Source organism: Prionailurus bengalensis, chromosome B3 (assembly GCF_016509475.1).
Source record: "Prionailurus bengalensis isolate Pbe53 chromosome B3, Fcat_Pben_1.1_paternal_pri, whole genome shotgun sequence".
Classification (NCBI taxonomy): domain Eukaryota; kingdom Metazoa; phylum Chordata; class Mammalia; order Carnivora; family Felidae; genus Prionailurus; species Prionailurus bengalensis.
In genome coordinates, this window is record NC_057355.1 from 22,039,060 (window position 1) to 22,066,702 (window position 27,643).

General features: G+C 47.2%; 1 protein-coding gene and 1 long non-coding RNA gene across 2 annotated transcripts in view; one reads left to right on the forward strand and one right to left on the reverse strand.

Moving 5' to 3' along the window:
- Positions 1 to 1,876: 1,876 nt before the first annotated feature.
- Positions 1,877 to 27,643, reverse strand: part of OTUD7A (OTU deubiquitinase 7A) — a 372,333-nt gene continuing 346,566 nt past the window's right edge. The window contains exons 12-14 of the mRNA XM_043554863.1: positions 13,977 to 14,091; positions 13,711 to 13,795; positions 1,877 to 11,361 (exon numbers count right to left, since the gene is read on the reverse strand). Coding sequence (XP_043410798.1) covers positions 9,907 to 11,361; positions 13,711 to 13,795; positions 13,977 to 14,091 — 1,655 coding nt within the window. The 3' untranslated portion in view covers positions 1,877 to 9,906. The remainder of the gene's footprint in view (positions 11,362 to 13,710; positions 13,796 to 13,976; positions 14,092 to 27,643) is intronic.
- LOC122468337 lies at positions 9,394 to 27,187 on the forward strand. Its single transcript, XR_006293212.1, has 2 exons — positions 9,394 to 9,507; positions 27,134 to 27,187. It is a non-coding gene; the product is annotated as an uncharacterized LOC122468337 (long non-coding RNA).

The following is a 27,643-nucleotide window of genomic DNA, read 5'->3' on the forward strand; positions in this document are numbered from 1 at the left end:
CCAGTCCCGTGCTGAGCTGCTTCCCACAGATGCTCTCGCCATATGACCTCTGTGCTCCTTTTTTGTATGTTTTAGTCTTCTGATACCTGTTCCTCCAGTTCCCCAATTTCTTTTTTCCTAAATAACTCATGGACTCCTTGATTTGGTTGGGGCCTTAGAGATCCTGTCTCTGAGTCCATTTTCATTTTAAGGATAAACAATACCTAGGGGTGCCTGGGTGGCTCACTCAGTTAAGCGTCTGACTCTTGATTTTGGCTCAGGTCATGATCTCATGGTTCATGAATTTGAGCCACGCATTGGGCTCCGTGCTGACAGCATGGAGCCTGCTTGGGATCCTCTCCCTCCTCTCTTCCCCTCCCATGCTCATGCTCTCTCTCTCTCTCTCTCAAAAATAAATAAATAAACTTAACAATAAAAAAATAATAAACAACACCTGAAACTAACATAACACTTCGTGTTAATTATACTGGAATTAAAAAAAAATAAGCAAAAATTGTGCAGAAAATGGGTCTGGAGAGGAGAGGTGCCTTTCTTTTTTTTTTTTTTTAATTTTTTTTTCAACATTTATTTATTTTTGGGACAGAGAGAGACAGAGCATGAACAGGGGAGGGGCAGAGAGAGAGGGAGACACAGAATCGGAAACAGGCTCCAGGCTCTGAGCCATCAGCCCAGAGCCCGACGCAGGGCTCGAACTCACGGACCGCGAGATCGTGACCTGGCTGAAGTCGGACGCTTAACCGACTGTGCCACCCAGGCGCCCCAAAGAGGTGCCTTTCTTAAGGTCATTGCAATTTAGGGCCTGAACTGGTCTTTCTGTCTCCCAGTGCAAGGCTCCCACACTATCCCATACAGTGCCAATGGAACAATCTGCCTTTTGTGTGGGATTCTCCACCTATCCTGAGAGAACTGAGAACATCATGGCCAGATATGGATGAGTTGTACTGGCCTTAACACTGATCCCAGGAGTATGAGAGGCCATTGGCCCAGAGAGTCCCATAGGCCAGCTGAGCGCCTTTGCTCTCCTTCCAACCATGCTAATTCACATGCCCCTGCCCTCACTCTGACCCTAACCTCCCGCAAGTGACAGGAAGCCTCCTGTGTCAGATCTCATGGGACAGACTGTGAACCCACTCTCATCCTCTATTCTCCCTGCTGTTGTCCTCTTGCATAGGTGGCCACCTCTGGCATATACAGGTTAAGAAAAATCACGTTGAAGGGGCGCCTGGGTGGCTCAGTTGAGTGGTCTTGATTTCAGTTCAGGTCATGATCTCTTGGTGAGATCGAGCCCGGAGTTGGGCTTTGAACTGGGCGTGGAGCTTGCTTAAGATTCTCTCTCTCTGCCCCTCCCCTGCTTGCTCTTGTGTGCACACACATGCTTTCTCTCTCTCTAAAAAAAAAAAAAAAAAAAAAAAAAAAAAGAAAGAGAAAGAAAAGAAAAATCCTGTTGATTTCATTCAGATAGAAAGTGTCATGATCAGGGCACCTGGGTGGCTCAGTTGGTTGTCTGACTTCGGTTCAGGTCATGATCTCATGGTTTGTGAGTTTGAGCTTCATATTGGGCTCCGTGCTGACAGCTCAGAGCCCGAAGCCTGATTCAAATTCTGTGTCTCCCAGTCTCTGTCCCTCCCCCACTTGCACTCTGTCTCTCTCCAAAATAAATCAACATTAAAAAAAAGTGTCATGATCATTTTGAAAAGGAGGGAAATTCTTTCTCTTACCAGATGAAACAGTGGTAACTGGTTTACATCTCATCTGATTTAAAAAATACTGGTGTTAATGGATGCCTGATAGAGTCTTCTTTCTCTGGGCCATAAAGCTTTTCTTAGATATCATTTTGCCAGGAACACAGGGGTGAGCAAATAACTGGACCAACCAGTGCTTTACAAACATGTTAATTTTATTGATTAGGTCATCAAAGCTTCTCTCTGTGTCAAGTAATGGAGAAGCCGTGTCACACGGATTACAGAGCTATTTTTACTTGAAATAATCTTTCATAAAAGAAAGAAATGAAATACAGTTCTTCTATAAAAAGTGCAGTAGTCATTACTGGAAGTTTTCCAAAATGAAAGCAAGATTTACTACATATTGCAAAAATTGGTTTAGTGCTTTAATACTTAATAAAGTAACAACCCGACCACCAAAGACAGCTCTTATAAGGGGTTCCTTCTCCAAGAATGGACCAGATGGAAAAGAATATTTGCATTGAATTAGAATGAACACTCCCAGGGAGGAAAGGGCTCTGGATAACTTGGTCAAAGTAACGGGGATTTATGACCAATTTTTGCCTTCATGTTTTCTTTTGTCCACAGTAATCAACTAAGTGCAGGAAACAAAGCAACACGTTTCACCCCCATGTGGGTCAAATGAATCAAAACAAGGAAAAAGGGAAAGAAACAGGGGAACAACATTCACTGACTCCATAGGCCAAATGCATGTTTGAAGGAACAAAGCAAAAACTCTTCAACAACCCTTGGTTAAAACAAGACCAACTTATCAAAGACGATGGTGAACAGGCTTCAAGATCTGCAGATGAGGCCATGAGCAGATTCAGGTCAGCCTCCCTGCGCCTCTAATAGCTCCTTTGCTGATGTGACAGAGGGCCCAGGCTTCCCTCCTGTGTTGCATGGTGACTGGCTCTGTCAGAGGTGGAGTTTGCCATGTATACTGAGGCTCCAGGCCATGGCTGATTTCCAACCATGATCATGGTTGTTTTACTAGTTTTGGTCATAAATTAGTGGGAACAAGCTACCCCACTCCCGCCTGCCAAATTGTAATTCCAAATCAGGTGTTTGGATTCCATTCCATGCAAGCGGGAAGAATGTGTGGGAAGAAGGCAGACCACAGGGTACCTGCCACGGAGGAAGGTTTGAGTGGACCAAGGGGGCAGAGTCTGGGAAAGCCCATGTTCTGAGTACTGGCACCAATGCGCCCCCAGCTTCTTAGGGCAGCAATGAAAGGGAAACTGTTTATTTGGCAATTTAAGCAACGGGCACACACATGTGGGCCCACTTACTGTGTGCTGGGCAGATGCGGAGGGAGTGTTATGAGGGCAACCTCACATCACCCCCCCCCCCCATGAGGGACCCTAAGATATGGCACCCAGAAAAATGACAGCACAAATCATGGAAGAGGATTAAAGAGAAGGACAAAGCCTTTTAACCAGGCTATAGTAGGACAAAGGTCCTGTAAGAAGCTTGTAACAGTATTTTGCCGACAACTCTTAGAGGAAAACACATTTGGCCAAAGGACCTGGAAGTAAACACCAAGGTTAGGTAGTTGTGAAAATCATCCTGAAGGGGTGAGGAGGAACTTTCCCTCCCCTGCTGGCAGGTGAGGTCACCTAACTGCATTTGAGGGCCTCCTGCTCTGGGGGGCCAGGGCCAAGGAGGTGTGTGTTTGGCTCTGCAGGGTCAAGGCTCTGTCCCTCTAGCACATACCAACCAAAGATGGAGGGGGAGACTCGGAGGGGTCTTGGCTCTCTGCCCTGGCTGCTTCCAACTTTGTCGATCCAGTTACCCATGCCTGCCCCCATTATTGTGCGTGACAAGCTCCTCTTCCTCTCCAGGCCTGCTTTCGGTGCACGAGAAGGGGACGCCCTTCCCTGAGCTGGGTCATTTGCTGCCACCTGAGTTTGTTATAGGAAGGAAGGCCTGCCTCTCTGGAGACACTGTGGAGGAACAGTGTCTGAAGGACTGATTATAAGGGATTCTCTAGGATGTCTCCATAATAACATCATGGAGGCCCACCACCATGTGCCTGACCATGAAGCTGCCCTGTAGGAACCACCCCCGGCCCCAACCCGCCTTGCAACTTGTTCTAGAGAGCTTTCTGTAAATAGTTGAGTCTCATATCTGTGAGAGAGGGCCACCAGGCAGGCCTTCACAGACACATGGAGAAATCTGCCACAGTCAGGATGATTTGCTCACTGTCACATCTGGCATCATGGACCACAGGCTGGAGAAGTAGCCAGGATGCTTTATCAGCTAAAATTTTCCCCACTTAAGGAAAACAGTGGAATATGGATTTGAAAGGTTGAAACTAGCATTATTAGGCCTCTTAATAGCTATCAGAAGACTAATTTCATTTCTTTTCTTCAACAAATATTTATCCAGTGACTAATATGGGTCAGGCACTGTTGTAGGCACCAGGAATACAGCAGTGAGCAAAACATATAAAAATTCCTGCCCACGTGGAGCTTACATTCTGTGGGGGTTGGAGGAAGGACATAAAATGAATGAGTGAATAATTCACATGTGCAGCACTCAGATGGCAGTAAATGCACAAAAAATGCACAGGGAGGTATGAGGGTGGGATGTATTGTCATTTTAAATAAATAAATAAATAAATAAATAAATAAATAAATAAATCAGGGAAGGCCTCCTTGAAAGTGACAGCGGAGCAAAGACTGGCAGGTAGTGAAGGATGAGCCGTGTGGTTTGGGGGAGAACATTACAGGTGTAAGGAGGAATACCATGTGCAAAGACCTTGAGGCAGGCCCATGATGCAGGGGCAGAGCAGCTAATGACGGAGCAGGAGGCCACAGAAGTACCAGAATGGGAGTGGTCTTTGTAAGGACTTGACTTCTTCATTTAAAGTCATCCTCTACTGTTTATAGATACTGTCAAATAGCTGGTTTTACTAACTTGTCCTTATTAAATTAACAGGTTGCTTTGGTCTTGAGCAGATTCAACCTATCTTCTTAAACCAACTGGTATACTTCACCTTGTAAAGAACTGATTACATATATGTGTGTATACACGTACACACGCAAATACACAGATATATGTACACACATGTATGTATTAAGATGCTCTCTTGGGTGAATGAATAAAAATGCATTAGCAATGGGCATCATTTTGTACATAATAATTGGGGCCGGTGGGACTCTTTTTTTTTTTTTTTTTTTGCAAGAATCGAACAATAAAAATGCAAATTTCAACTAATCACTTTGCAGAATGGATAGAAGCAGTAACATCACTTGGATTGTTTGGTGAGAGTGGCTTCTGTGTGGTCCCTGGGGTTAAGTGTTAAGTCAGCCCAGTTGAGTAGGGCATATTCATACCGCGGAGCCTGCACATACCAGTTATTTCTGAGGGTCCATGCAGGGCATCTCCCTCTGTCTTCTGTACTGGGGGTGGAATGGTGAGAAAGGACTGGTTTTGGGGAATGTTGCTGACTGCATAACTGCTTACAGGTCATTTCACACATTGCTTGGAGCAAAAGTGAGAGTCTTCCAAAGCATTTGTTGTACCCTGGAAGTGCTCCTTGCTGTCTGGAGGCACTTCCTCGGGGTGAGTGGGGGGTGGTCATCATCATTCATGTCCCGCAGGTCTCTCTAGGATCAACTGTTCTGGACCCCACCCTGGGACCCCACCCCGTGTCAACAGGCAACACTGTCAGGGACACGCTCTGTGCCCACAAGAATTGGCACTGCAGAGTGGGTGTGGAGAACGGGGGTGGTTGTAGATGGAAAGGATGACACTGTGCAGCCCATCTCTGCCCTGAAGAGCCACATCAGAATGGGGGGGAGTGCACGTAGAAAAGAGTTTATAGTCGGGACTGAATGGGGAGGTGGTGCCCAGGGGTCTCCAGAGAGCCACCACTTTAAGGCTTTTTGGAAGGGGGTGCCTTCTCCCTGGTGCCAGGAATGCCAGCCACCTCTGGGCCTTTCCATGGTGTGTCTGCCTTCAGGAAACAGCAGAACCAGACTAGCCAGAGCAGAGGCCACCTCAGCAGGCCCTGGGCGATGCCACAGCAGTTGAGGTCCGACAAGGCAGGGCTCGATTAGCCATGGAAACACATTTTCTTATTTATTAGAAGCATTGAAAGAAAGGAAAAGAAAAAACACTGGAGGAGCTTATTTTGTAAAGTCCACACCATGATGAGGAAAAAGGAATCATGTCATAAAGAAAGAAATCCCAAACGTGCAGCAGATGCCTTCAGCTTTTACTCCAGGTCTCGTAAGTAAACACGGAAGACTCACATAGAATGGAACTTAATGCATACACGGGTTTGGCAAAGCCTATTTTTCTCTTGAACCCACCACTGATCCCACCACTGATAAGTACAGCCCTTTTAATTTTCTTAACTAATGTGAAATATATTTTGATAGGTTAAGTTTATTTTTGCAAAGTAGAGTGGTTTGCAAAACAAGCTTGTGGATGCTAAGGGAGGGGTGAGAACCAAGTGCACTGGGGGTGGGGGTGTGAGTAGAGAAACCTTTTATCTGGAGTCACCAAATTCCTGATGGTAAGCTACTAGAATTGATCATTTTGGAAAATATTAAATTTGTAAAGTAACATCCAAACTTTTCAGAGCTCCACTCCAGCCACTGGGTGGTGACAGGTAAGAAAAAGTTCACAGTAACTTAGTGAATATAAAGTATTCATTTAAGAGGAAAGGTGCAGTACCAAAATCCATGGACAGAAAAAAAAAATCAAGCTTCCAATAAAGAAAGAAAACACATTTACATATTCCCACTTTCAGAGAGGACATGAACAAATAGCAAAAAGCACTTAAACTCAAGAGCCCGCAGTACAGAGCCCCTTCCCACCTATGGTAACCCTTCTAAGGGGACAACCCTGTGACAATATAAGGGCGCAAAATATTGCTCTGTGGCATATTCTGGAAATAATATAAAAATAATTTCTATGGTACAGTTTGAACTTGGCTTGTAAAATTTCAATGTAACATAGCATAAAATCTACAAACAGAATACACGTAAAAACACCTTCCTTTAACAATATATTATTTGAAAAGAAATCATATACCTGGGTCTCGTGTGTGCGGGAAATGTGAAGTAAATTACTGAATTAACCTCCACTGGGGTTTAGAAGTATCTAGGATCCTTCTGGAAATTTTCTGTCACTTAGAGACATCTGACCTTCCCGGAAAGGGAATTCTGGCTATATCAGACAAGGCCACTCACAGGCAGGGTCTGCCATGTACCCCGAGCCCAGGGTGTGTACCCCAGTGAGGTTCTCAGGTTTTCTAGAATTGGGACTCTCTTCCTTTTCTCCAGTGCCTATGATCCATTTAACCTTTCCCTGATCCACAAGAGGTCCCCAAGTCACAGAAGGATTTGAGAGGACCTCTTGGCCCACATGTAAACAATACAGCAGTTTCTGATAGTTACTGTTCAGCCTGATAAACTAATTTGGTTTGAGAGAACTTTGGCTACGGACCTGATTTAGAGAGCTCTTTTGAACAACATGGAGTGTTCCTGGTACACTGGACTAGTACATTTGATGTAACAGTAGGTTCTCTCACGATTTCAATACTGTTTAGAGGAAGGGATCCAGATCCCTCACAAAAGGAAACAGCTATTTGTAAACCATGTGGACAAGCACTCACAGATGCACTGGCAGGCCCAGCCACCTCATGACCATGCTAAGTTGGGGGCCTTCCACATGGCTGGAGAAGCCACCCAGAGCTAGATCTCAGGCTCTTATTCATGGCACATCTGTCAGATGGGGTGGGGAAGAGGAGACTTGGAAATTCAAGGAGATAGAATAAGTCACCATTTTTAAATAATACCTATGGATTGCACTGCCTAGTTTTGAAGGTTTTCCTCTGGTATTGCAATGGACTGTGTTTATTTTTCTCAGTTTGCCTTTTTTTTTTTTTTTTAACCATGGCATGAGAAAGATAAAATATTTGCATAGCCAGTTTTGGAAATTTCTGGTTGGCTGCTTTAACATTAAAAAATTAAAACACGAATATAATTTTACTTTATGCCTTCTTGACTTGTGCACATGAGTTTGGTTTCTAAACGCACAATTAAGCATTTTCAAGGCTGGCTCTCAACCTTCTAAAGTGAGGGGCTAGTGCCATGGCCAGTGTCTATATGTGATGCAATACTTCCTGTGACCTCAACTTTGGGTGGCAAAGCAGTTGCCTAGCAGGGCACAAAGAATCAGTCCAAAAAGCTGCCACAAACCCTCGTGATGAGAGATATTTAAAAAATTACTTTTTTTTTTCTGAGTAACAAAAGAAACCCCAGTAATATGAGGGACATGGATGTTAGTAATTACCACACATTGAAAGTATTGTTCGGCATGAAAAGTAAAACTTCCAAAAAATTTCTTAAAGATTCTATTTAATAAATAATTTTAAGGAACCACTTATGCAAAACTTGGATAAATTACTGAAAACCCCACGTGCTGTGGAATAATTAAAAACAAAAAGGAATTACAGGAGATACTCAAATTAGTTTACTATAATTCTTCAAACAAGTAAAAAAAATCCCCTCCTTTTTTAAATTTTATTATTATTATTTTTTTTTGCTGCTCTTTATGTCAGAGGGAAAAGCATCCTTTCTGGAGAAGGAGAAGCTGGCTCCAATGAAGAGATGGTCTACCTCCTGCATTTTCTGAGGAAACACCCACAGCAAAGCTGGGCGCTATCTCCTCTCTATCTTAGGGTTATTAGAAGCTATTCTAAGGCTCTCGAAGGTTTTAAAGTATTCTTTTGCTAGTGAGGATTTTATCCATCTTATCTGGATTTCTTGGAAACAAGATCTCTCTTTAGTGAGGCAGATTTAACTCCTCAGTGTCCTTGGCCAAGAATGGTATTCTCCAGAGGTAATCTTGGAAGGAAGAGGCTGCATATTGCTGCTCAAAACAGGGTAGCTAAGGACACATATTTTATTTTTTTCCTCAAGAAATGTAGGAGGCACCAAAAAAGGGACCACTCAGGGATGGGGCTGCCCCTCACTGTGTCATGGAGCCACAGGCAGGGTGACCCCTACCCTGCAGAGGGGACCCCAATGGGAGTGGCGCCCCTTTACCTGGCTGAACCCAGACAGATGCAGGTGGAGGTGGGGATGGGCTTCCTTCCCGACTTCCCTCAACCCCTTCCCTTTGGAAAGAGGAACAGGCCAGGTTTCAAAGCAGCCTCGTTGCGGGGGGAGGGGGGGGCTTTACATAGTGACCAAAGGGTCAATCCCTTGCCTCTCTCCTGGGGCACCAACGATCACTTCCTAGGGGTGCTCTGGAGATAGTTCGCTGTGGAAGTGTCTTCAAAGAAGAAATGTGAGCAGACTGTCATCTTTGCTCATACATGGGTAATTCCAAATAGTGGTTTCAGAACCCTTGCGTTTTGGATCCAAGGTGTCTTTGGAAAGCTCCTGTCACCTCAGCTGCCCGGCACCGGGGGCCATCACTACCCCTCACCCCGCCCTGCGAGGTAGGTTGTTCGGTGCCCATCACAGGACGCCTGCGGCTTTGATGGCAGTGTGAATGTTGCTCGGGCCAGGGGTGGGAAGGGGGGTGAGTGGGAGGAGCTTTTGCTTATGAGATGGAGGTGCGTATTCCTAAAGGGCCACCGTGACCACCAGAGCTTATCAGCGGGCGGCACAGTGTCTCCTGTCCTCCGAGGACTCGAGGACTCGGGAGGGGAAGCAGGTGTGAGCCCGCAGCACAGTCGCCACCCTAGTCCCGGGGTGCGGGTTTGCTTCTTGACCCTGGGTGGTACCGACCGCACACGTGTGACCGCTACATGGAGGAGGTCAGTCGCTGGGGTGGGGGGCGGGGGTGGGAGAAGAAAAAAGCAAAAAAAAAAAAAAAATGTAAAACACTCCCTTCTAAAAACAAAGGGCTGCAAATTTCTTTATTTCTCTTATTGAGGAACAAAAATACTCTTGCAATGGCTATTGAGTTTCCACAGGTACGAGGCAGATGCTAGCTAGCACACCCACTTCCAACAGTATGACTTGTTTCCTATCCGTCTACTACCTGAGTGGCGTCAGTGTAGGTTCAGGCACCATTAGGAACGTTTGACCAAACACGTACACAGCACTGACAGAGGAGTCGCCGGCCTTCCGGTTGACCAGGGCATGTAAAAAAGACACCGACAGAATGGAAAAGAAATCCTTTATGGTAAAAGCTGGCGGAGCGCGCGCCGCACTCAGGGCCGGGCCCCGCGCGCCTCGCGCCGCCGCCGCAGCTCCTCGCGGTAGCAGTAGGAGCAGTAGTGCTCGGTCTCGGCGCGCCCGTAGAACGCGCAGTTCTCGCGCTGGCAGCGCCGCTGAGCCAGCCCCGGGCCGCCGCGGCCGCACTCACCGTTCGAGCGGGCGGCCGGCGCGTCGGCGTCGGCGAACTCCAGGCCGTCGCGCGCGGCGCCGAAGCCGTTGGTGTAGGTCTGCGACTTGTGCTCGGCGGTGCCGGCCGCCCCCGCCACGCCGGGCAGGGCGCCGGGCACGGCGCGCGCCAGCGACTCGACTGTGTTGACGGTGCGCAGGGCGGCGGCGCGCGCCGGGCTGTAACTCTGCGACGACAGCGAGCGGTTCTGCTGCGGGTACGTGGCGCACGGCCGCAGCGCGCCCACGGTCGGCGCGCACGCCTCGTCCCGCGCGCCCGCCGACTGCACGTGGATGACGCTCTGGCGCGCCGGCGCCGGCGGGCTGCGGCCAGGGAGCGGTCCGCTGGCGCCAGCGCGTCGCGCGCCGCCGCCGCCGCCGCCGCCGCCGCCGCCCGGGCCCGGGGAGGCCGCGCCGCCCGCCGCCGCCCGCGCCGCCCGAGTGCCCGCCGCCGGCCCGGGACTTGGGCGCTCCTTGAGCTTGAGCACCAGCTGCGTGGGCGGCCCGGCCGGCGGGCCTGGAGAGGCGCGCTCGGAGCCCGGCGCGCCCTCGGTCTCAGGCCTGCGCGGCGGCCGCTTCGCCGTGGAGGCGGCGGCGGCGGCGGCGGCGTCGCGGCGCCGCTGCTCCTGCTCGGCACTGAAGCGCTCCTGCGCGCTGGTCAGGTAGTAGCCTATCATCTCTTCGTGGAACTGGTGCCGGTGGCTGGTGAGCAGCAGGCCGGCGAAGATGAACTTGCGCTCGCCCTGCATGGCGGCGCGCAGGATGTTGAGGCTCAGCTTCACGTCCGTGCTGTACTTCCAGGCGTCGCCCCGCTGCCCGCCGCCCTTCTCGGCCGGCGACGCCCCGGCCACCTTGTCCGTGGGCGACGGCGTGGTCTTTTCCGACGGAGACGTGCTCGCCGACGCACCCGATTCCTCCTTGCTGCCCTTGCGTGACTTGGTCTTCTTCTCCTTGCTGCGCTCGGGGGCGTCGCCGTTCTTGCCGTTGGCGGAGTTAGCGCGGCCCATCTTGCCGTGCACGAGACCTCCCAGGCCACCCATGTTTTTCTTCAGCTTGATGCCCAGCGTCTTGCTGAAGCTGCCCAGCTTGTTGGCCACGGAGTCCGCGCGGGTCTTGTCCTTTTCCTTGCGTTGCTTCTCTTTCTCTTTGTCTTTGCCATTCTTGCCATTATTGCTGTTGGAATTGCTGCACACCGAGTCGCGGTCCGAGTCCAGGGAGTCGGCCAGGGACTGCACGTCCTCCCCCACAGAGGCTGTTGGGGATTCCGGCTGTGCCAGAGGGGCCTGTGGGGGGGGGGGGGGGAGGAGAGGAAGGTCGAGAAAGGAAGAAGGTTAGAGATGAGCCATCTCACGTGGGTTCGACAAAGGTAGACCATCCCAGCCCACAGGCTGCTGTGTTGGGATCTCACTGTCCCATCCAGGATGCCTTTTTGGTGAGCTCAGGTTGCTGGTAGCCTGGAACTCCGAGGCAGGGATTTTGGGCAAGGTGCAGATGCCCACAGCCCCGGGGCCTCTGCACATTTTGGAATCATCATGCCCAGACTCTGCCCTTCTAGCCCTGAGGAAGCTGGTCTACGACCAGACCCAGGTCCTGGCCGGCCTCTGTAGACTTAGAGGCCTTCTGGTAAGGATGACACTTCACCTGCACCTGTAGGTGTCTCTCCTACAAAGGTGTCTTACCTGTTTACTACAGGCAGGGGACAGACACTTTGTCCTTACCTTAGAACAAATACCCCCTTAGCAGTTCGGGCCATGACCAATCTCTTTACTCTAGGGGTTCCTTCCTCGGATTGGCAATGTGGTGTGCTAAACTGAGGATTCTGAAACGGGACCTGGGCTTAGCAGGAAAAACGTTACCGTTCCCAGAAAAGGTCTCGGTTGTGAGGAGGGGGCATCTCTGTGAACACCTTGGATAAGGCTCACTGTCAGGAAGGCAAGGCAGGTATGGACACCTGGTCCAGGACTATGGGGTAGGTGGGGAGCCTGAGAAAGGAGATGAATGCATGCAGAGGACCTTGTGGGAGATTCCTCCTTGTGTGAGGAGAGAGAATTCTGACAGCATCATTGGGTGAAGACCAGGGATCTCACACTAGCAGCTGAGTGGCAGGAACTGGTGCCCACCTCTGAATGGGCTTTTCCTGTCCTTCAGGAGAGGAGCCTTGGAGAAGGCCCCATTGTTCCCTCATTTCACTTTTGTCCCCTCCCTTCCCAAGCAGGTCCAAGACACCTCCTGCAATCAGATCACCCAGAAGAATCAGGAACCAGCCCTCCCCACTTTATATTCTGAAATTCCTTCCTGTTCCCACTCTTTTCTGGGTCTGGAAGGAGCTAGAGGTCTCAACAGGATTTGTCAGTGACACAAAAGGGCAGAAGCTCAGGGGTTTGGCCCAGGAAAGGGAGGTGTGCTTGGTGCTGGGAGTGCCCACTGTTTGGCACCCAGTGAGCAAGGAACAGTGGCTCAAATGCCCTGAGGCTGGAAGTGTTCTTGCCAGGCCCTGCATCTGACACGGGGGCCACCATGGCTTGGCAGGGAGCCCTGCTCATTGCCTTGCAGAGCTGTGTCCTAGCCCAAGAGCCTCCTGATTTTTAGACCTACAGCTGCTGCCTTCACACCATATGTGTGTGCTGGGAAAGAACACCCGCAGCAACATTGGTAGAATCCAGGCAGTTGACAGGTCATTGTAGAGGTTAAGAGTCAGGACTCTAGAGCCAGACTGCCACCAGCTGTCCCTTGTGTCCTCAGTAAAATGCGATATCAGTACCTGCCTCCAGAAGCCCTATGAAGATGGCATACAGGTAAAGGCTGATGTATGAAAACATCCTGAACAGTGCCTGGCCTGTCCTGGCTACTGACTCTGTGTCAGGCACCACCTTAATTCTTTCCTCATGTCACTCCTTTAATACTGTAGTTTATGAGCTCCACTTCATAGCCAAGTATACTGATGTCTGAGGAGGCCCAATTTGTAAGCTCTCTCTTTTTTACAAATCCCTTTCTTTGAGGGCTCACTACTGAGGTAACAAAAACATGGATCAGAGTGAATCGTGCTTAGCATGTGGAAGGGGGTAGAGAGCAGACCCTCCCTGGGGGGGTCTTCTTGTCCCACCGCCTCCTGGAGAACAGAAGGAGGGGGCGCTGAGGAATTGCGCGCTCCCGGTTCCCTGGCTTTTCCAAGGACCCACACACAGTTTATAATTAATTCCGCTCTGCCGCAGCACATCGTGTTCCGATGTCGGCAGAGATAGTTTTGTGTTGCGACTTGCCTACAGTTTGTTTTCTGAGTGGGTGTGTTTATTCCTTTGCTTCTAGAGAAAATAAAAGGACAAGAGAAAAAAAAAAAACCACTCGAAACCACACCTCGCATACAAAACCAAACATCCCCTAACCGAGGCGCGCGCCTACGTATAGGCACGCAAGCACGCGTGCACACACGCATCAGGTAAACCCGAAACACTTCTCGCCGGGGCGGGGCGGGGCGGGGCTGGCCGGGCGCGGCCGGGGGTCGGAGGCCGGGAGGGAGTAGGTGAGCCCTGCCCCCTCCAGGTTTGTAGGGTGGGCCCTCCCGCCTGCGCCGGCGGCCAGTGAGAGGCCAGGACCCAGACAGCTGGTGAGGTCCGGGCGCACGCCAGGCTCACCCGGGTCTCCGAGGGGATCCGGATCCACGTCACGTTCATGTAGCTGTGCAGAAGGTTCAGCTTGGCTTCTAGCGACAGGATCAGGCTGGCGAAAGAAGAACACGGAGTGAAACGCGTCCCAGCCGGCCCGCGCTCGCCCGCACGCACCCCGCCCGCAGGCACGCCAGCTGTCCCAGGAGGAGCAAGGGCGGCCCGGCCCACGCCGGGAAACCGGCGACAGCCGGCCCTTTAGGGCGTTGGGGGAGGGGCACGGGGTAGGGGCTCACTGGGCCAGCCGGGCGTTATCGTTGTCGTCTTTGCCCCACTCCCAGTCCTTCCCGGGGTCCACTGCAAAGTGCAGAGGCAGCAGCTTGTGCTCCGAATCCGTCAGAGGGATCACGGCTGGAACAGAAGAGAGAGACGCGGTGCCAGGTGGCCCCCGGGCGGGCCAAGAGGCTCCAGGCCCCAGCAACCCCCAGGAAGCCAGGAAAGGGAGTTCCAAGACCAGGTGTCTCCTTAATTAAGGAAACCGAATGGAGACTCACAGTGCCATCTGTGCCAGCAGGAGCGTTAAGACCACAGGTGTCAAAATCACTAGTGATAGTTTAAAATACTTCGTGTTTATTGTGGACCTTGAAGAGCAGTTGGAGACCTCACCTGGACTCTGCTGACGATTGGGGTCTGTCAGAAGGCAGGTACCCCGGTTGGGCAGCAGACAATAAAACCTATTACTGCTTCTGTTATTTCTGAGGAGGGACCCAAGCAAATTAGACAAGTAAGGTTATTGGTTACCTCTCAGTGTGCAAATTAGACAAGTAAGGTCTGCTTGCCAATCTGTTAATTTGTGAACTCATTCAATTAAATCTGTCAGTTCAAGGAATGGATGGGGGGCGGGGAACCCAAGGATTTCGTGGCTCCTGGCCAGGGGGAGCTCACAGGTAACAATCTCATGTCAGGTGGTGGTGAGTACCCTGAAGAGTAAACAGCAGACTGAGGGGAGCTAAGGCAAGCCTTTCTAGGGCAAGCCTTTCTGAGGAAATAAGGTAGGTGTAGGCGTGTAGGCAGAAACTGCATCGAGGAGAGACTCGCCCTCACCCAGGGATCCATTCATCACAAACACTCCCGAGTGAAACGCCCAGCTGGGGGAAGTCTTGGCCCATCTCAGACTGGGGCGGAGTGGGGGTGTTCACAGGTTTGCCTGGATCTGCTAGAAACTTCTGAGCTGCTGTGGGACCCAGTGCCCAGTGAGAACAGCTTGCTCCTCCCCTGGGTTTACCCTACCTCTGCCTCCTCGCTGCTCTGCCCCCGCCCCCGTACTGGTCATAAGCCTGGTGTCATTTCCCATGATTCATGGCAAGGGTGCCACGGCAAGAACAAAAAGACAAATAAGTAAATAAAATCTGACTGAATACCATTAATAGTTGACTTTCTAATAAAAAATTGCAAACATTGACTCACTGCTGCCCTCCAGTGTTGCTAAAGAGAAAACGTGAGCACAAATGATCCTCCACCCCCAGATAAAGCAAACACAGCTTTGCTGGGGGAGCGGGATGGAGGGGTGACGGCGTTCTGTTTAAAGTGGCTAGAGACTGGAAGTATTGTGTTCTGGTTTGGTTGGTCAAGGACAGCTTGGTGTGCCCCAGCTACAGGCCACCGAGTTCTGCCTTGACATGGCCGTGACACAAAGGGTGCTCCTCCCAGGGCTCAGCTGCAGGGCAGTCACACTCAGGGAGGGCTGCAGTGCCCGTCCCACGGTTCCATGACTCAACACAAAAGCAGAGATGGAGTTGGCCTAGCTTCCCATCCACTGGGCTGGGGTGGGGGTGGTAGTGGATCCCTCTGTAGACACTCGCTAGGGTACTGCACCTCCCTAGAGTGCTTGTAAAGGCACTGATTGCAGGCCCCCATGCAGATGGCCAAACCAGTGTCCAGTAAAAAGACCCAAGGACTAATATTTTAAGTAAGCATCCTCTGTGGTTCTTAAAATCATACAAATATGGAAAATATTGTTCCAGAACAATAATCTGTTTGATGTAGTTACTGTGGGTAGGACTTGGGCAATTTGGGACTGGCTGTCCACTCCTTTCTCAGGGGAGAAGTGCAGTTGGGAGATGTCTGCCCAGCCATGGCTACAATTCCCAGCCCCCAGCACTTAGGAGGGAATAGGTGCTGAGTTGTACCCATGGCATGAGAGCAGAAACACTATGGGAAGTGCTGGGCAATGTGGTTAGGTGTGGGTGGTGTTCTCTCCACACCCCCACACCCTCATCCTCCTGTATGCTGAAACTTGATGGTGCTACAAGATGGCTGGGTGAGCTCCTGACTCCCCACTTGCCAATCAGGAACACCTATTTTAGACTTTATTTGCAGGAGAACCACATTTCTCTCCCTATGATTTTGGTTTATGTCAGATAAAACAGCTAAAGATCCACATGCCCCTCAGCCTCTACTCCCTATCACTTCCCTACCAGGGCTCCTGGAAATTTTTACCCTTAATGGCTGGACTGGAACTGACTCCATGCTCTGCCCCCTGCTGGGCAGACGGTTGGACTCACCTGAAGGTTCTAGAGCCTGATCACCTAGCAGGGTCTTGGCAGCCTCTCAGCATGAATCTTAGTGGGGTGAGGTACTTGGAAAGGTACTAAGGACATGCCTACTTGCAAGAAAAGGCACCTTCTTTGCCAGGGCTAACAAAAGGCATATTCTCTGCAGAGGGTATAGCTTTGGCCTGTGTGTGAGGGCCAGGGCTGCAGGGACCGAGAGCCCAACCCATAGCTGCACAAGCCAGGAGGACCTTGAGAATAGGCCCTCCCCACAAGCATTAGCTGCTTTAGATGCATCTGCCTCCCACTTTATACATTCACTTTTCCCAATTGGAAATGGGGCCTCACCCAGGGAGATAGATATGTAGTGATGTGGCAGCTTGCCCTCTGGTGGCAATGTCAGGAACAGCAAATGCTTTTCAAAATAAGCCCACAAACTTTTTTTTTTTTCTTTGAAAAGCATGTCCTATCTTTTAACCTGGAAACACACAGCATCTCAAAACAGCCTTGACATATTTTTAGTACTTATTTTCCAAAATGAATTCATACTTCTGGTTTCTGTTTCTGGGACAGCATGGTGCTATCATTACAACAACAATAACAAGCCAGACAAACTGCAGATTCACAACTTTCCTTTAATCCATCAGAGAGCATAAGTCACAGGGAAACCAGCTAACTCCAAACCTAAGGACAGATGGGTACATACAAAGAGAAACAGACATGACTTTCATTGAGGCAGACTCAGCTGGACTACAGTAAGAAGAATTCAGCTAAAATAATTAACAAATTGGTAAAGGAAGAATGTAGCCTAGTGAAAGAATATTTAGAAGCCTGGGGGCTACAGATTATAAGGGAAATTAAAATGTACTTGTAAACCCCTCTCCATAGGACCCAACCTGGTGCTCACAAAAACACTGGCAAGAATTCTGAGAAAGCGTCCTTCGCAGACCTTTCTATCCTGTCTATATTACAGAACAAAAGCTTAAATTGTGAGGGCAGAACACTGTTGGCCTTAAGGACTGGGGTCTTTCCTTAGTAAAGCTTGGGGTGGGAGGAGGAAATAAGAAAAAAAAACCCTCTTGTTCCCTAGGGGAGGGGCAGGCACATGTACTGAGCCCAGAAGTACATCTGGGGGAAGTTATCCCCCTTCTAAGATCCAGGGACACAGTGCCTGCCTAAGGCAGAAGCTTAATTAGAATAACAAAAACATCACACTTCCTGGTCCCACTTTCACAACCAGACTAACAAGATGTAAGTAATAGTAGTTTAATGCTAGAAGAGGGACAAGAGTTGAGAAGAGAAAGGGTGTAGCAGACAGTGAGAAAAGTCTTCCGGCAAAACAAAAGATATCACTAGTAAAATTTGAAGGCTGAGTACATTAAGGGTAACCAGAGCAGCAATGAAACCAAAACCTACCTCAAGTCCTGACTAGACTGATCCAAACCCCATACTAAAGACCTAGCAAAAGGAAAGGCATACTTGGTTCCAAGAATCAAAATGATATACCTCAGTCTTTATTATCCTACTCAATATGTCTGACTTTCACCAAACTGCTAGTGTAAGAAAAGATAAGAACTCCCCCCACCCCGCCAACATTTAATAAGATCAAGCATTTCATAGAATAAGACTCAGATATGACACAGGTGTTGAAACTGTGACATGGAATTTAGAATAATTGATTAATAAGCTGAATACTCTAATAAAAAAGGTGGATATAATTAGTGTTTAATTTCTTTCCAGCAGAGAGAAGAAATGGATAAGAAAGTATCAAATGGAAATGCTGGAAATGACAAAAACACAGTAAGAGAGATGAAGAAAGACTTTGAGGGGCTGATCACTACACTTTAAAAAACTGAGAAAAGAATCTGTGAACATCAAGATAGGTCAATAGAAATTACCCAAATTGAAACACAGAGAAAAAAGAGTTGGGTAGGGGGAGATGCAGAACAGAATATCCAAGAGCTGGGGGGCAATACCAAACACCATAAGATCTGTAAAAGTGAAATCTCAGAAGGAAAAGAGAGTATAAGACAAGGGATATTTAAAGAAATAATGGCTGACAAACGTTTCTACTTTGAATGGCAAATACTACCACAGATCCAAAAAACTAAAAACAAAAACAAAAACAAAAAGAGCAGGAAACTAGCACCACTAACACCAAAAATATCCCTATACTTAGCATATTTAAACTGCTGAAAACAAAAGACAAAATCTTAAAGGCAGCAACAGAAAAAAGACATGTTACATACAGAGAAACAAAGATAAGAAATACAGCAGACTTTTCATGCTGAAACAGGTAAGTCAGAAGACAATGGAGTGACATCTTTAAAATGCTGAAAAAAACAAACTACTAATCCATAATTCTATGCCCAGAAAAAATATCTCTGAACACGAAGGAGACATATTTTCTCAAACAAAAAGGGAAAAATATTAATTGCCTACAGAACTGCACTAGAAAAAATATATGTATATATGTTGGACTAGGAAATATTAAAGGAAATTGGAAATTCTTTAAGGGGAAGGAATATGCTACCAGTAGAAACTTGGATTTACATAATGAAATGAAAAATGATAAAAACAGAATAAATAAATGTGGAAATAAAACTATTTTTTCTTCCTTCAATTGCTCTAAGAAACTAAGGTGAAGAGAACAGCAGTGTATTATGTGTTTATAGCATATGTAAAAGTAAAATGCTTGATAATAATGGCACAAAGAATGGGAGGAAGGGATTGAGAATAAACTGTCATAAGGTTTACACAACACATGAAGTAGAATATTACTTGAAAATAGAATCTAATTAATTAAAGATGTTTATTTCAAACTCTGTAAATCAGGAAAATAAATAACAACGAAAAACAGGGGCATAATAAGTCAATAGTGGAGATAAAATGGAGCCATTAAGAAACTAATTTAACCCAAAACTCACTTATCCAACCATATGGTTAATGCCATTAAATATAAATGGTCAAAAAATATCAATTAAAAGACAAAGTTGTCAGGATGCATAGAAAAAGCAATACTCAATTCTACTGACTGCAAGAAATTAATTTTAAACATAAAAACACAGATAGGCCAAAAGATATTCACTAATTATAAAAATCTAGAGTGGCTACGCTAATGTTAGAGGAAGTGGACTCCAGAACCAGGACTGTCACCAAAAATATAGAGAAACATTACACAATGATATAGGGGTCAATTGTCTAAGAAAACATCACAATCCTACATATGTGCATGCTCCTAATGACATGCTTTCAGAGTACTAAAAGCAAATACTAACAAAAATGAAAGGAGAAACAGGTCCATTATGGATCTTGGAGACTTCATCATTTTTCTCTTTGTAATTGACAGAACAAGTAGACAGAATGTCAGCAAGGATGCAGAACACCTGAACATCATTAGAGAACTTAAATAAATTGACATTTATAGAATGCACCAAGAGCAGAACACATTATTTTCAAGGGAACATGAAATATTCACCAAGATATAACACATTCTTAGCCAACCTTAACAAATTTAAAAGTATAGAAATCATTTAAAGTTTTTCTCAGACCGTTACTAAATGAATGTGTTAAATCTATAACAGAAAATATTTGGAAAATCCCCAACTATTTGGAAATTAAAAAGCATGCTTCTAAATAATCCATGGGTCAAAGAGGAAGTCTGAAGGGAAATTGAAAAATAGTTTGAACACAATGAAGTGGAAATACAACATACCAAAATTTGTGTGATGTAGCTAATCAGTGCTTAGGGGAAAATTTATGGCATTAAAATGCTTATTTTGGATAAGAAGAAAAGTTCCAGGTATGTAATCTAAATTTCTGGTTTAAGAAACTAAAAAAAAAAAAATAGCAAATTAAACTCAGGTGGGATGAGGGAAACAATAAAGATTAGAGCAGAAATTGATGAAACTAAAAACAGAAAAATAGTAGACAAATCAGTGAAATCAAAAGCTGGCTCTTGGAAAAGATACATAAAAAAAACAACAGGTTATCCAAATCCATATTTTAAGAAGTTAGGATAAATGGTAGACTAGGCTTTTAAATGTTCTTAAGCTGTTAATATGCTGGCTAGTCAATACATGTTCATATTCTAAGACATTTTAGAATACTGAACTTTTCATTGTTAGATGATTGCAGATTTAAATGCAGTTGTAAGAAATAATGCATAAAGATCTTATCTATCCATCTCCCAGGTGCTCCCCAATGCTAACATCTTGCATACCTGGAGTACAATATCACAATCAGGATATAGACCTTGGTACACTCCACTGAGTGTATTAAGTTTATATGAGTTTTCCATGCAGTCATCTATCTTTGTCTCTGTCTCTCCCTCCCTCTCTCTCTCTCTCTCTTTCTGTGTGTGTGTGTGTGTGTGTGTGTGTGTTTATTTGGTTCTATGCAATTTTATTACATGTGTAGATTTAGGTAATCCCTCCAATCAAGTACAGAATAGGTGCATCACTACAAGGGTCCCTTGTGTTATTCTTTTATAAACACACTCACTTCCTTTCAATACTTCATTCCTGTCCCTAATCCCTGTCCACCACTGTGGATGGATGATTGTATATGTCAACTTGACTGGACTAAGGGATGCCCAGATATGGAATAAAACATATTTAGGTTATTTCTAGAGGAGATTAGCATTTGAATTGGTAGAATGAGAAAAGAGGATCATCCTCACCAATGTGAACAGGCATCATCCAATCCATTCAGGATTCAGAACAAAAAGGCAGAGAAAGGAAGAATTTGCTCTCTTTTCTTGAGCTGGGATATACAGCTCCTCCTGCCCTCTGGCATTGGTGCTACCACTCCTTGGGCCTTCAGACTTGTATGGGAATTTATACCATTGGCCCTTACTTCTTTGGCCTTGGACTCAGACTGAATTATACCACTGGCTTTCCTGGTTCTCCAGCTTGCAGATGGCAGGAAGATGGTGAGACTTCTTGGCCTCCAGAATTGTGTGAGCCAATTCCTAAAATAAACCCCTCATATATATATACACACACACACCCACACACGCACACACACATCCTACTTGTTCTCTTTCTCTGAAGATCCACAACCACTAATCCGATCTCCATCTGTATAGTTTGGACATTTCAAGGATGCTATGTAACAGGACTCATATAGTATGTGATCTTTTGGGATTGACTTTTTTCATTCAGCATAATTTCTTTGAGATTCACCCAAGTAACTGCATGTATCATTTTTATTCCTTTGTACTGCTGATCAGGATTCCACAGGATGTATGTACCATAGTTTGTTAATCCAGGAAAGACATTGGGTTGTTTCCAGTTTTGGGCTATTACAAATAAAGCTACTACAAACCTTCAGGTATACAGTTTTGTGTGGACACAAATTTTTACTTCTTTGGGATAAATACCTAGGAGTATAATTTCTGGGTTATATGGTAAGTGATGTTTAGTCTCATAATAAAATGCCAAACTGTTTTTCCAGAGTTTCACATTTCTACAAGTAAAGCAAGAGAGATGTGGTTGTTCCACATCCAGCATTTGGTATTATCACTTTTACAAATCTTAGTCATTTTGATAGGTGTGTAGTGACATCTTATTGTGGTTGCAATGCTGAACATCTTTCAATGTTGTTATTTGACACCTGTGTATCCTTTTTGGTGAAATGTCTGTTCATGACTTTTTCCCATTTTTTAATTTGGATTTTTTAACTATTGTTTTTTAACTGTTCATTGCATATTTTAGATACAAATCTTTTGTTGATAGGTAGTTTTAAAATATTATCCCCCAATCTATAGCTTGTCTTTTCATTTTCTTAACAATTGTTGTTTTAATTTTTTTTTTTTTTTTTTTTGCAGAACAGAGGTCCAATTAATCAATTTTTCTTTTTTTTTTTTGGATTATGATTTTATGTCAAAGAGCTCTTTGCCTAGCTCTGGGTCCCCATATTTTCTTTGAAAAATTTTATAGTTGTGCATCTTACATTTATTCTGTGATTCATTTTGAGCTAATGTTTATATTATTAAGATTTAGGTTCACGTTCATATTTTTGCCTATGAATGTTAAATTGCTTTATCACCATTTGCGGAAAAGACTCTCTGTTCTCCATTGAATAGATTTTGTTCCTTTGTCAGAGGATACAGGACTTCAGTTCATGCCACAGCCCTATTGGGTGGGTCAAGAGAGGGAGCAGGACTGGGGATGACCTCTGTCCCACTTTCACTAAACTTCAGAGTTTTGTGAAAGTCAAAGGAGATAGTGCATGGGAGATGAGGTTTGGGAAAATGCAAAATGGAAAGAAAAGTGTGATAAATCTTCCACCTAAGAGGTATCTTGCTAGAGGACTCTCAGAAATGTCTTGGGAGAGGTAGAAATTTTTGAGGGCCATGGGGAGGTGCAGCAGTCACCACTGGCTGCCCATCCTTTGTTCCCACTCACAGACCCCACCTCCTGGGACTGTCATGAAGGGTCAGGATGGTTCTAAGGCATTCATGGTTGACTCATTTTCTATGACTTCTGAGACAAAGCCTAGAACAGAATCTGCTCAATGAGATGTAAGAGGAAATCAATTGGAAGATTCCTGGTTAAAAGCAACACAAAGGAGGGCCAGGGTATTTTCTGATCTCTCCATGTTTTGTGTGAGGATATGATGCTTGGAGCTACAATAGTCATCTGACCAATGAGGGACAACTATGGGACAAAAGGCAACAGGCCAAGGAGAGTGGAGAGACAAAAAGGGCCTAGGTCTTTGACGAATGTCAGGTTCCAAATCAACCAAATGCTGGTCATCAGATTTCTCATGACATGAGAGTATAAACCTCTTTATTCTTTGTGTGAGATAGGACACCATGGTGGTTGTGTGAAAGCCATGCTTGACAGTGGAAAACCAGGAGGTGTGAGGTTGCTTCTGAGCCATCTCTGTAGGAGCCCAGGTCTGCTGGTGAGGCTCTGCTATGCTTGGACCCATGCCTGAGACCCAGCAGCCACTGGGTCCTGCCCCTGGGCAGGAAGAAATCCAACCCTAGGTGTACACCCATTTAACTGTCCTGGTTACAAATGCCTGGAATGGAGTGCCATCATACAAGCATTCTTGAAGAACATCCCTGAAATCTCAGGCCCACAGGGTTCCACATGAGAAAGCTGGAGCCCACCCACAGCCTGCTCCCTGACCTCGGGCCAGATCTTGCTTCCAGGAATCTGTGGCATCCATGGCAAGCTTTCATGCCATCAACCATGTAAATGGCAGTCCTGCCCTTTGCTCTGCTGGACTGCCACTGGGATGACCCCTCTTTCCCTGGAGTGGAATTGTGAGGATTAGCCACATTCCAAATATCTACTAGGCCCTGGTTTAACTAGAGTTTGTAGAAAAAATTTTTAAAAATCCACCATCCATTATAATGGGGCCCAGGGTCCCCACGTACAGGCATTTGGCTGTTGAGGGGGCAGGGAGCTCACATATACTTAGTCAACTACTAATGGATCTGAATGCAGCATCTGTTGGTCAAGAAGGTGATGCTGATGAACTGAGCCAGAAATGTCCAGCTTGGACAGACTGAACCCAGAAGTTCTGTTGTTTGAATGGACCCTTGGGATCCATACACAAGAGACGCCCTCCCCTTCTCTTCTCCACTTAGTGATGCCCTTTCATCCTCAGGCTTTTAGAGCACATGTCAGTTCCTTCTCAGCTCTGGATACCTGGGCATCCCCTGTGGCACTGAGGAGGCTTCTCACCAGGGCCAGGGCCAGCCAGGGCACGTCCCTGCTTAGGGTGGGCTCTGCTGGGTTTGCCATGTGAGTTTGCTCTGCAAAACACCACCTCCTCTGGGAGGCACCTTCATCTTTCCCCTCCAAATCGCCGAATCCTGGGGTCTTCCTGGTCCCAGGGTTCTTCCCCATGTGGCCACATAGGCTCTGCAGGTAGGTGCTGCCTGATCTTTGCATCCCCCACTTACTGTTTGTACAGTCAATCCTCACCCAGATGTGTTGAGTGATAGTTTATGCCGACTACCTGAACTGCCCTGGAGTAATCAAACTCTTCATTTATTGGTCATAACACTAGTCAGGAAGGATATCAGGACACAGAGAAGGAAGTTCTAAAGGGAAGTGTTAATGCACAGCTTGCATACCAGGAGCGGCCATGGCCAGGCCTTCATGCAGACACTGCCCTTGCTCAGAGCACCTGGCTCCAGCTGGCATCTGCTTGGTAGCCATGTGTGATGAGAGAGGGAACCTCTTTGCCCCGGCATTGGGTCCAGGCTATGGGAAGAGACAGGCCTGATGGTGAGGGATGGTAGAAGAAACTGGGGGGGGGGATCCCTAGGCCATACCTTTCCTCTTGGCCTTCTCCTGGGGACCAAGACCACCGGAAGATGCAGGAGCACACTTTGGTCTCTCACCAGTGAGCAGGCATTTTCCTTTCTACCCTCTATAAAAGTTCCAGTAGGCATTTTATTTTTCCTTTTATTCTTAAAAAAAAATTCAAACAGAGGTTGAAGAAGTCCCAGGTAGGAGTCAGGATACCTAGTTCAAGTCCCACCTATGCCCCTGGTTGTCCAGGTGACCTATATGAGTCCCTCCTGTGTAGGGCACATCAAGGGTTGGGCCGGCTGACCTTCTTCCCAGCTCCGACATGCCCTCCTTCTGGATGTGGTGGTTCTGTGGGGAATGGGAAGATTAGGGGTGCACAGGGCACCTTCCTCTCCACTGTTGATTTCTCATCAGCTCTGGTTCTGGGTTGGAAGCCAAAGTAAGATGTCATTGGATCTGACTGGTCCTCAGTGGAAGCAGAAGTCCTTCACAAGCTTTGTAATGCCTCTCCATCCAGGTACCAAGCTGGCCTGCTATAGTGTGTGTGTGTGTGTGTGTGTGTGTATGTGTGTGTGTCAGGGGGAGATGTGAGGTCACAGCTGGCTTCCACCTTCCATGTATGTGGCCTGGGAGGAAAGACACTCCGTAAACATATGGGACACTGCTGATGGGTCAAGGTCTCAGGTGGGAGTCAACAGGACTGTTCCTTGCTCCCAATAAACTCTAAAGATATGCTTAAAAATTTTTTAACCATATTTTATGGTATTTGCTGATTTGTGTTTAGACTCACCCATTCATTCACTTGGGCTTGAAGACTGGTATTCTCATTCTGTCTGTATTCCTTTCCTTGGGCTGCTATAACAAAGCAACAACAGACTGCATGGCTTAAACAGCAGAAATGTGTTTTCTCACAGTTCTGGAGGCTGGAATTCCAAGGTCGAGGAATCAGCAGGGATGGTTCCTTCTGAGGCCTCTCACCTTGGTTTGTGGATGGCTGTCTCCTCCCTGGGTCCTCCTGTGGCTCCCCTCTGTGTGTGTCTGTGTCCTAATCTCTCATAAGGACACCACTCAGGTGGATTAGGGTCCACCCACATGACCTCACTTTACCCCTTGAAAGGCCTTGTCTCCAAATACAGTCACATCCTTGAGATACAGGGGTTAGGAAGTCAACATATGAATTCAGCCCTTAACAATGAATGCTGTTGCCTCTCCCTTCATGACACACTGAGATATCTCAACTCAGAGAGAAGTCTCCTCACCAGTTCACTGAGGAAATGCAGGATTTGGGCTGATACTTTCCTGCTATTTACCAGTTTCCAAAGTTATGTGTGGCACCAAGTAGAGGTGAAAAGTGAGTCTTTTGCCAAGTATCATTATGAATTTGTGGACTAAACAATCCTTGTCGTATTTCTACTCATTCCAGTTATGATCTTTACTGTCGCTCTTGTCCTGTGGGAGCCTTGTCTATTCAGCCCAGGAGTCCTTCTAACACCATGCTAGTTGCTTCTGAGGATGTCTTAGTTTCTTCCAGGACAAGATGCTCTGGGATCTTTGTGGATACTTCCTACCTCGATCTGCCCATGCTCTCACACACAGGTGTTTGGGGGCAAACAGGACATGTGTGTGTGTGTGTGTGTGTGTGTGTGTGTTGATGCTGGGGACGGTGGCAGTGGCTTGTCCTGCATGGAAGGTGAGGAGGCTGCAGGGTGGGATGGGGGCATGGTCATTTAGGACATTCCTGAAGTGCCCAACTTGTCCCATGGGGCCTGCCAGATTCCAGATGGTTGGGTGTGTGAGTAAACAAACACCCTTCCTGTCTAAGCCATGCTGAGCTGGGTTTTGGTTACCTGCAGCTGAAGGGATTCTAACAGGCGCCAGGGGACCTCATGAATGGAGAGAGAGGCATGGCAGGAAAGGGACAGGGAGGAAAAAGATGGTTTTCCCGCTAAATCTTCTCTCCCTCAGCTGCCCATCCTTGTGGGCAAGGATGCTCACTGGGGTGGTGACTTAGCATCTGTAAAATCTTCCTGTTTCAGCAAAGGTGCCCTCTGGAGACAGAGTCTAGTGCATCCTGAAAGCACAGAGCTACAGAGACTTTCTTTAAGGTTGGAGTGAAAAGCCCAGTGCCTGGCTAAGTTCTGATTTCAGAAGGGTTCAGAAGGCTGTGGGTCCAGAGCTGCGGTCCTATCTGGGAGAGTCCCGGCACAGGCCCAGGGCTTGAGGACAGAAAACCTTTGAGCACGAAACTACCAGGTGGCATTCAGATGTGGGAGGCACACGATCATCTAGTCAGCTGCCTGACACCGGGTCTGGCTTCCAACAGGACCCCCAATATCTCCCTGTCGTGTGGGGGCCCTGGCCACTGCCATGGAGCATGTGCCATCCTTTACCTGTGGCAGCCCCTGAACCATAAGACTCAAAGGCATTGACAAGTGCTATAAGACAGCCTGCTTATCTCCCTGCCCTTAAAGAGAACGGGTTTTCTGTTAAGGAGCTGGCACTGACAGCCTCATGCACCATGGCTTTTTAGGGGATTGAGAGCCCAACAGTCAACACTGGTTTATTTCCAGACAAGGGACCAGTTGGTAAAGAATTAATTTCTATCCTTTTGCCTTTCCCCAGATACAAGGTACTCATCACTGCTGAAAGAAAGAGGACAATCCAGATGGAACTGCCTAAAACATCATGCCACCCCCTGGATGTGAAGCTGGCTCACTGAACCCCCACCAACCACCTCGCCCCCTCCTTCCTCCACTGTACTCTCTTCTCAGGCTTCTATGCAGCCAGAAACCTGCAGGCATGGTGTTCAGCTTGGGTTAGCAAGAGGCCAGCACAAGGCCTCGGGGATGGTTTTCCTCCCAAATGAAAAGACAAACTTTCAGGAAGAGAAGGTATTTGGATGTGATGCCTGGAGCTGCAGTACCCATCATATGACCATGAGACTGAAACCACATGATAGTAATGGTGGATGGGAGTGCCTGCGTGGCTCAGTCAGTTAAGTATCTGACTTTGATCTCACAGTTTGTGACTTCGAGCCCCGCATTGGGCTCTCTGCTGTTAGTGCAGAGCAGAGAAAGCCCAGTTTGGATCCTCTGCCTCCCTCTCTCTCTGCCTCTTCCCCCCACTTTCTCT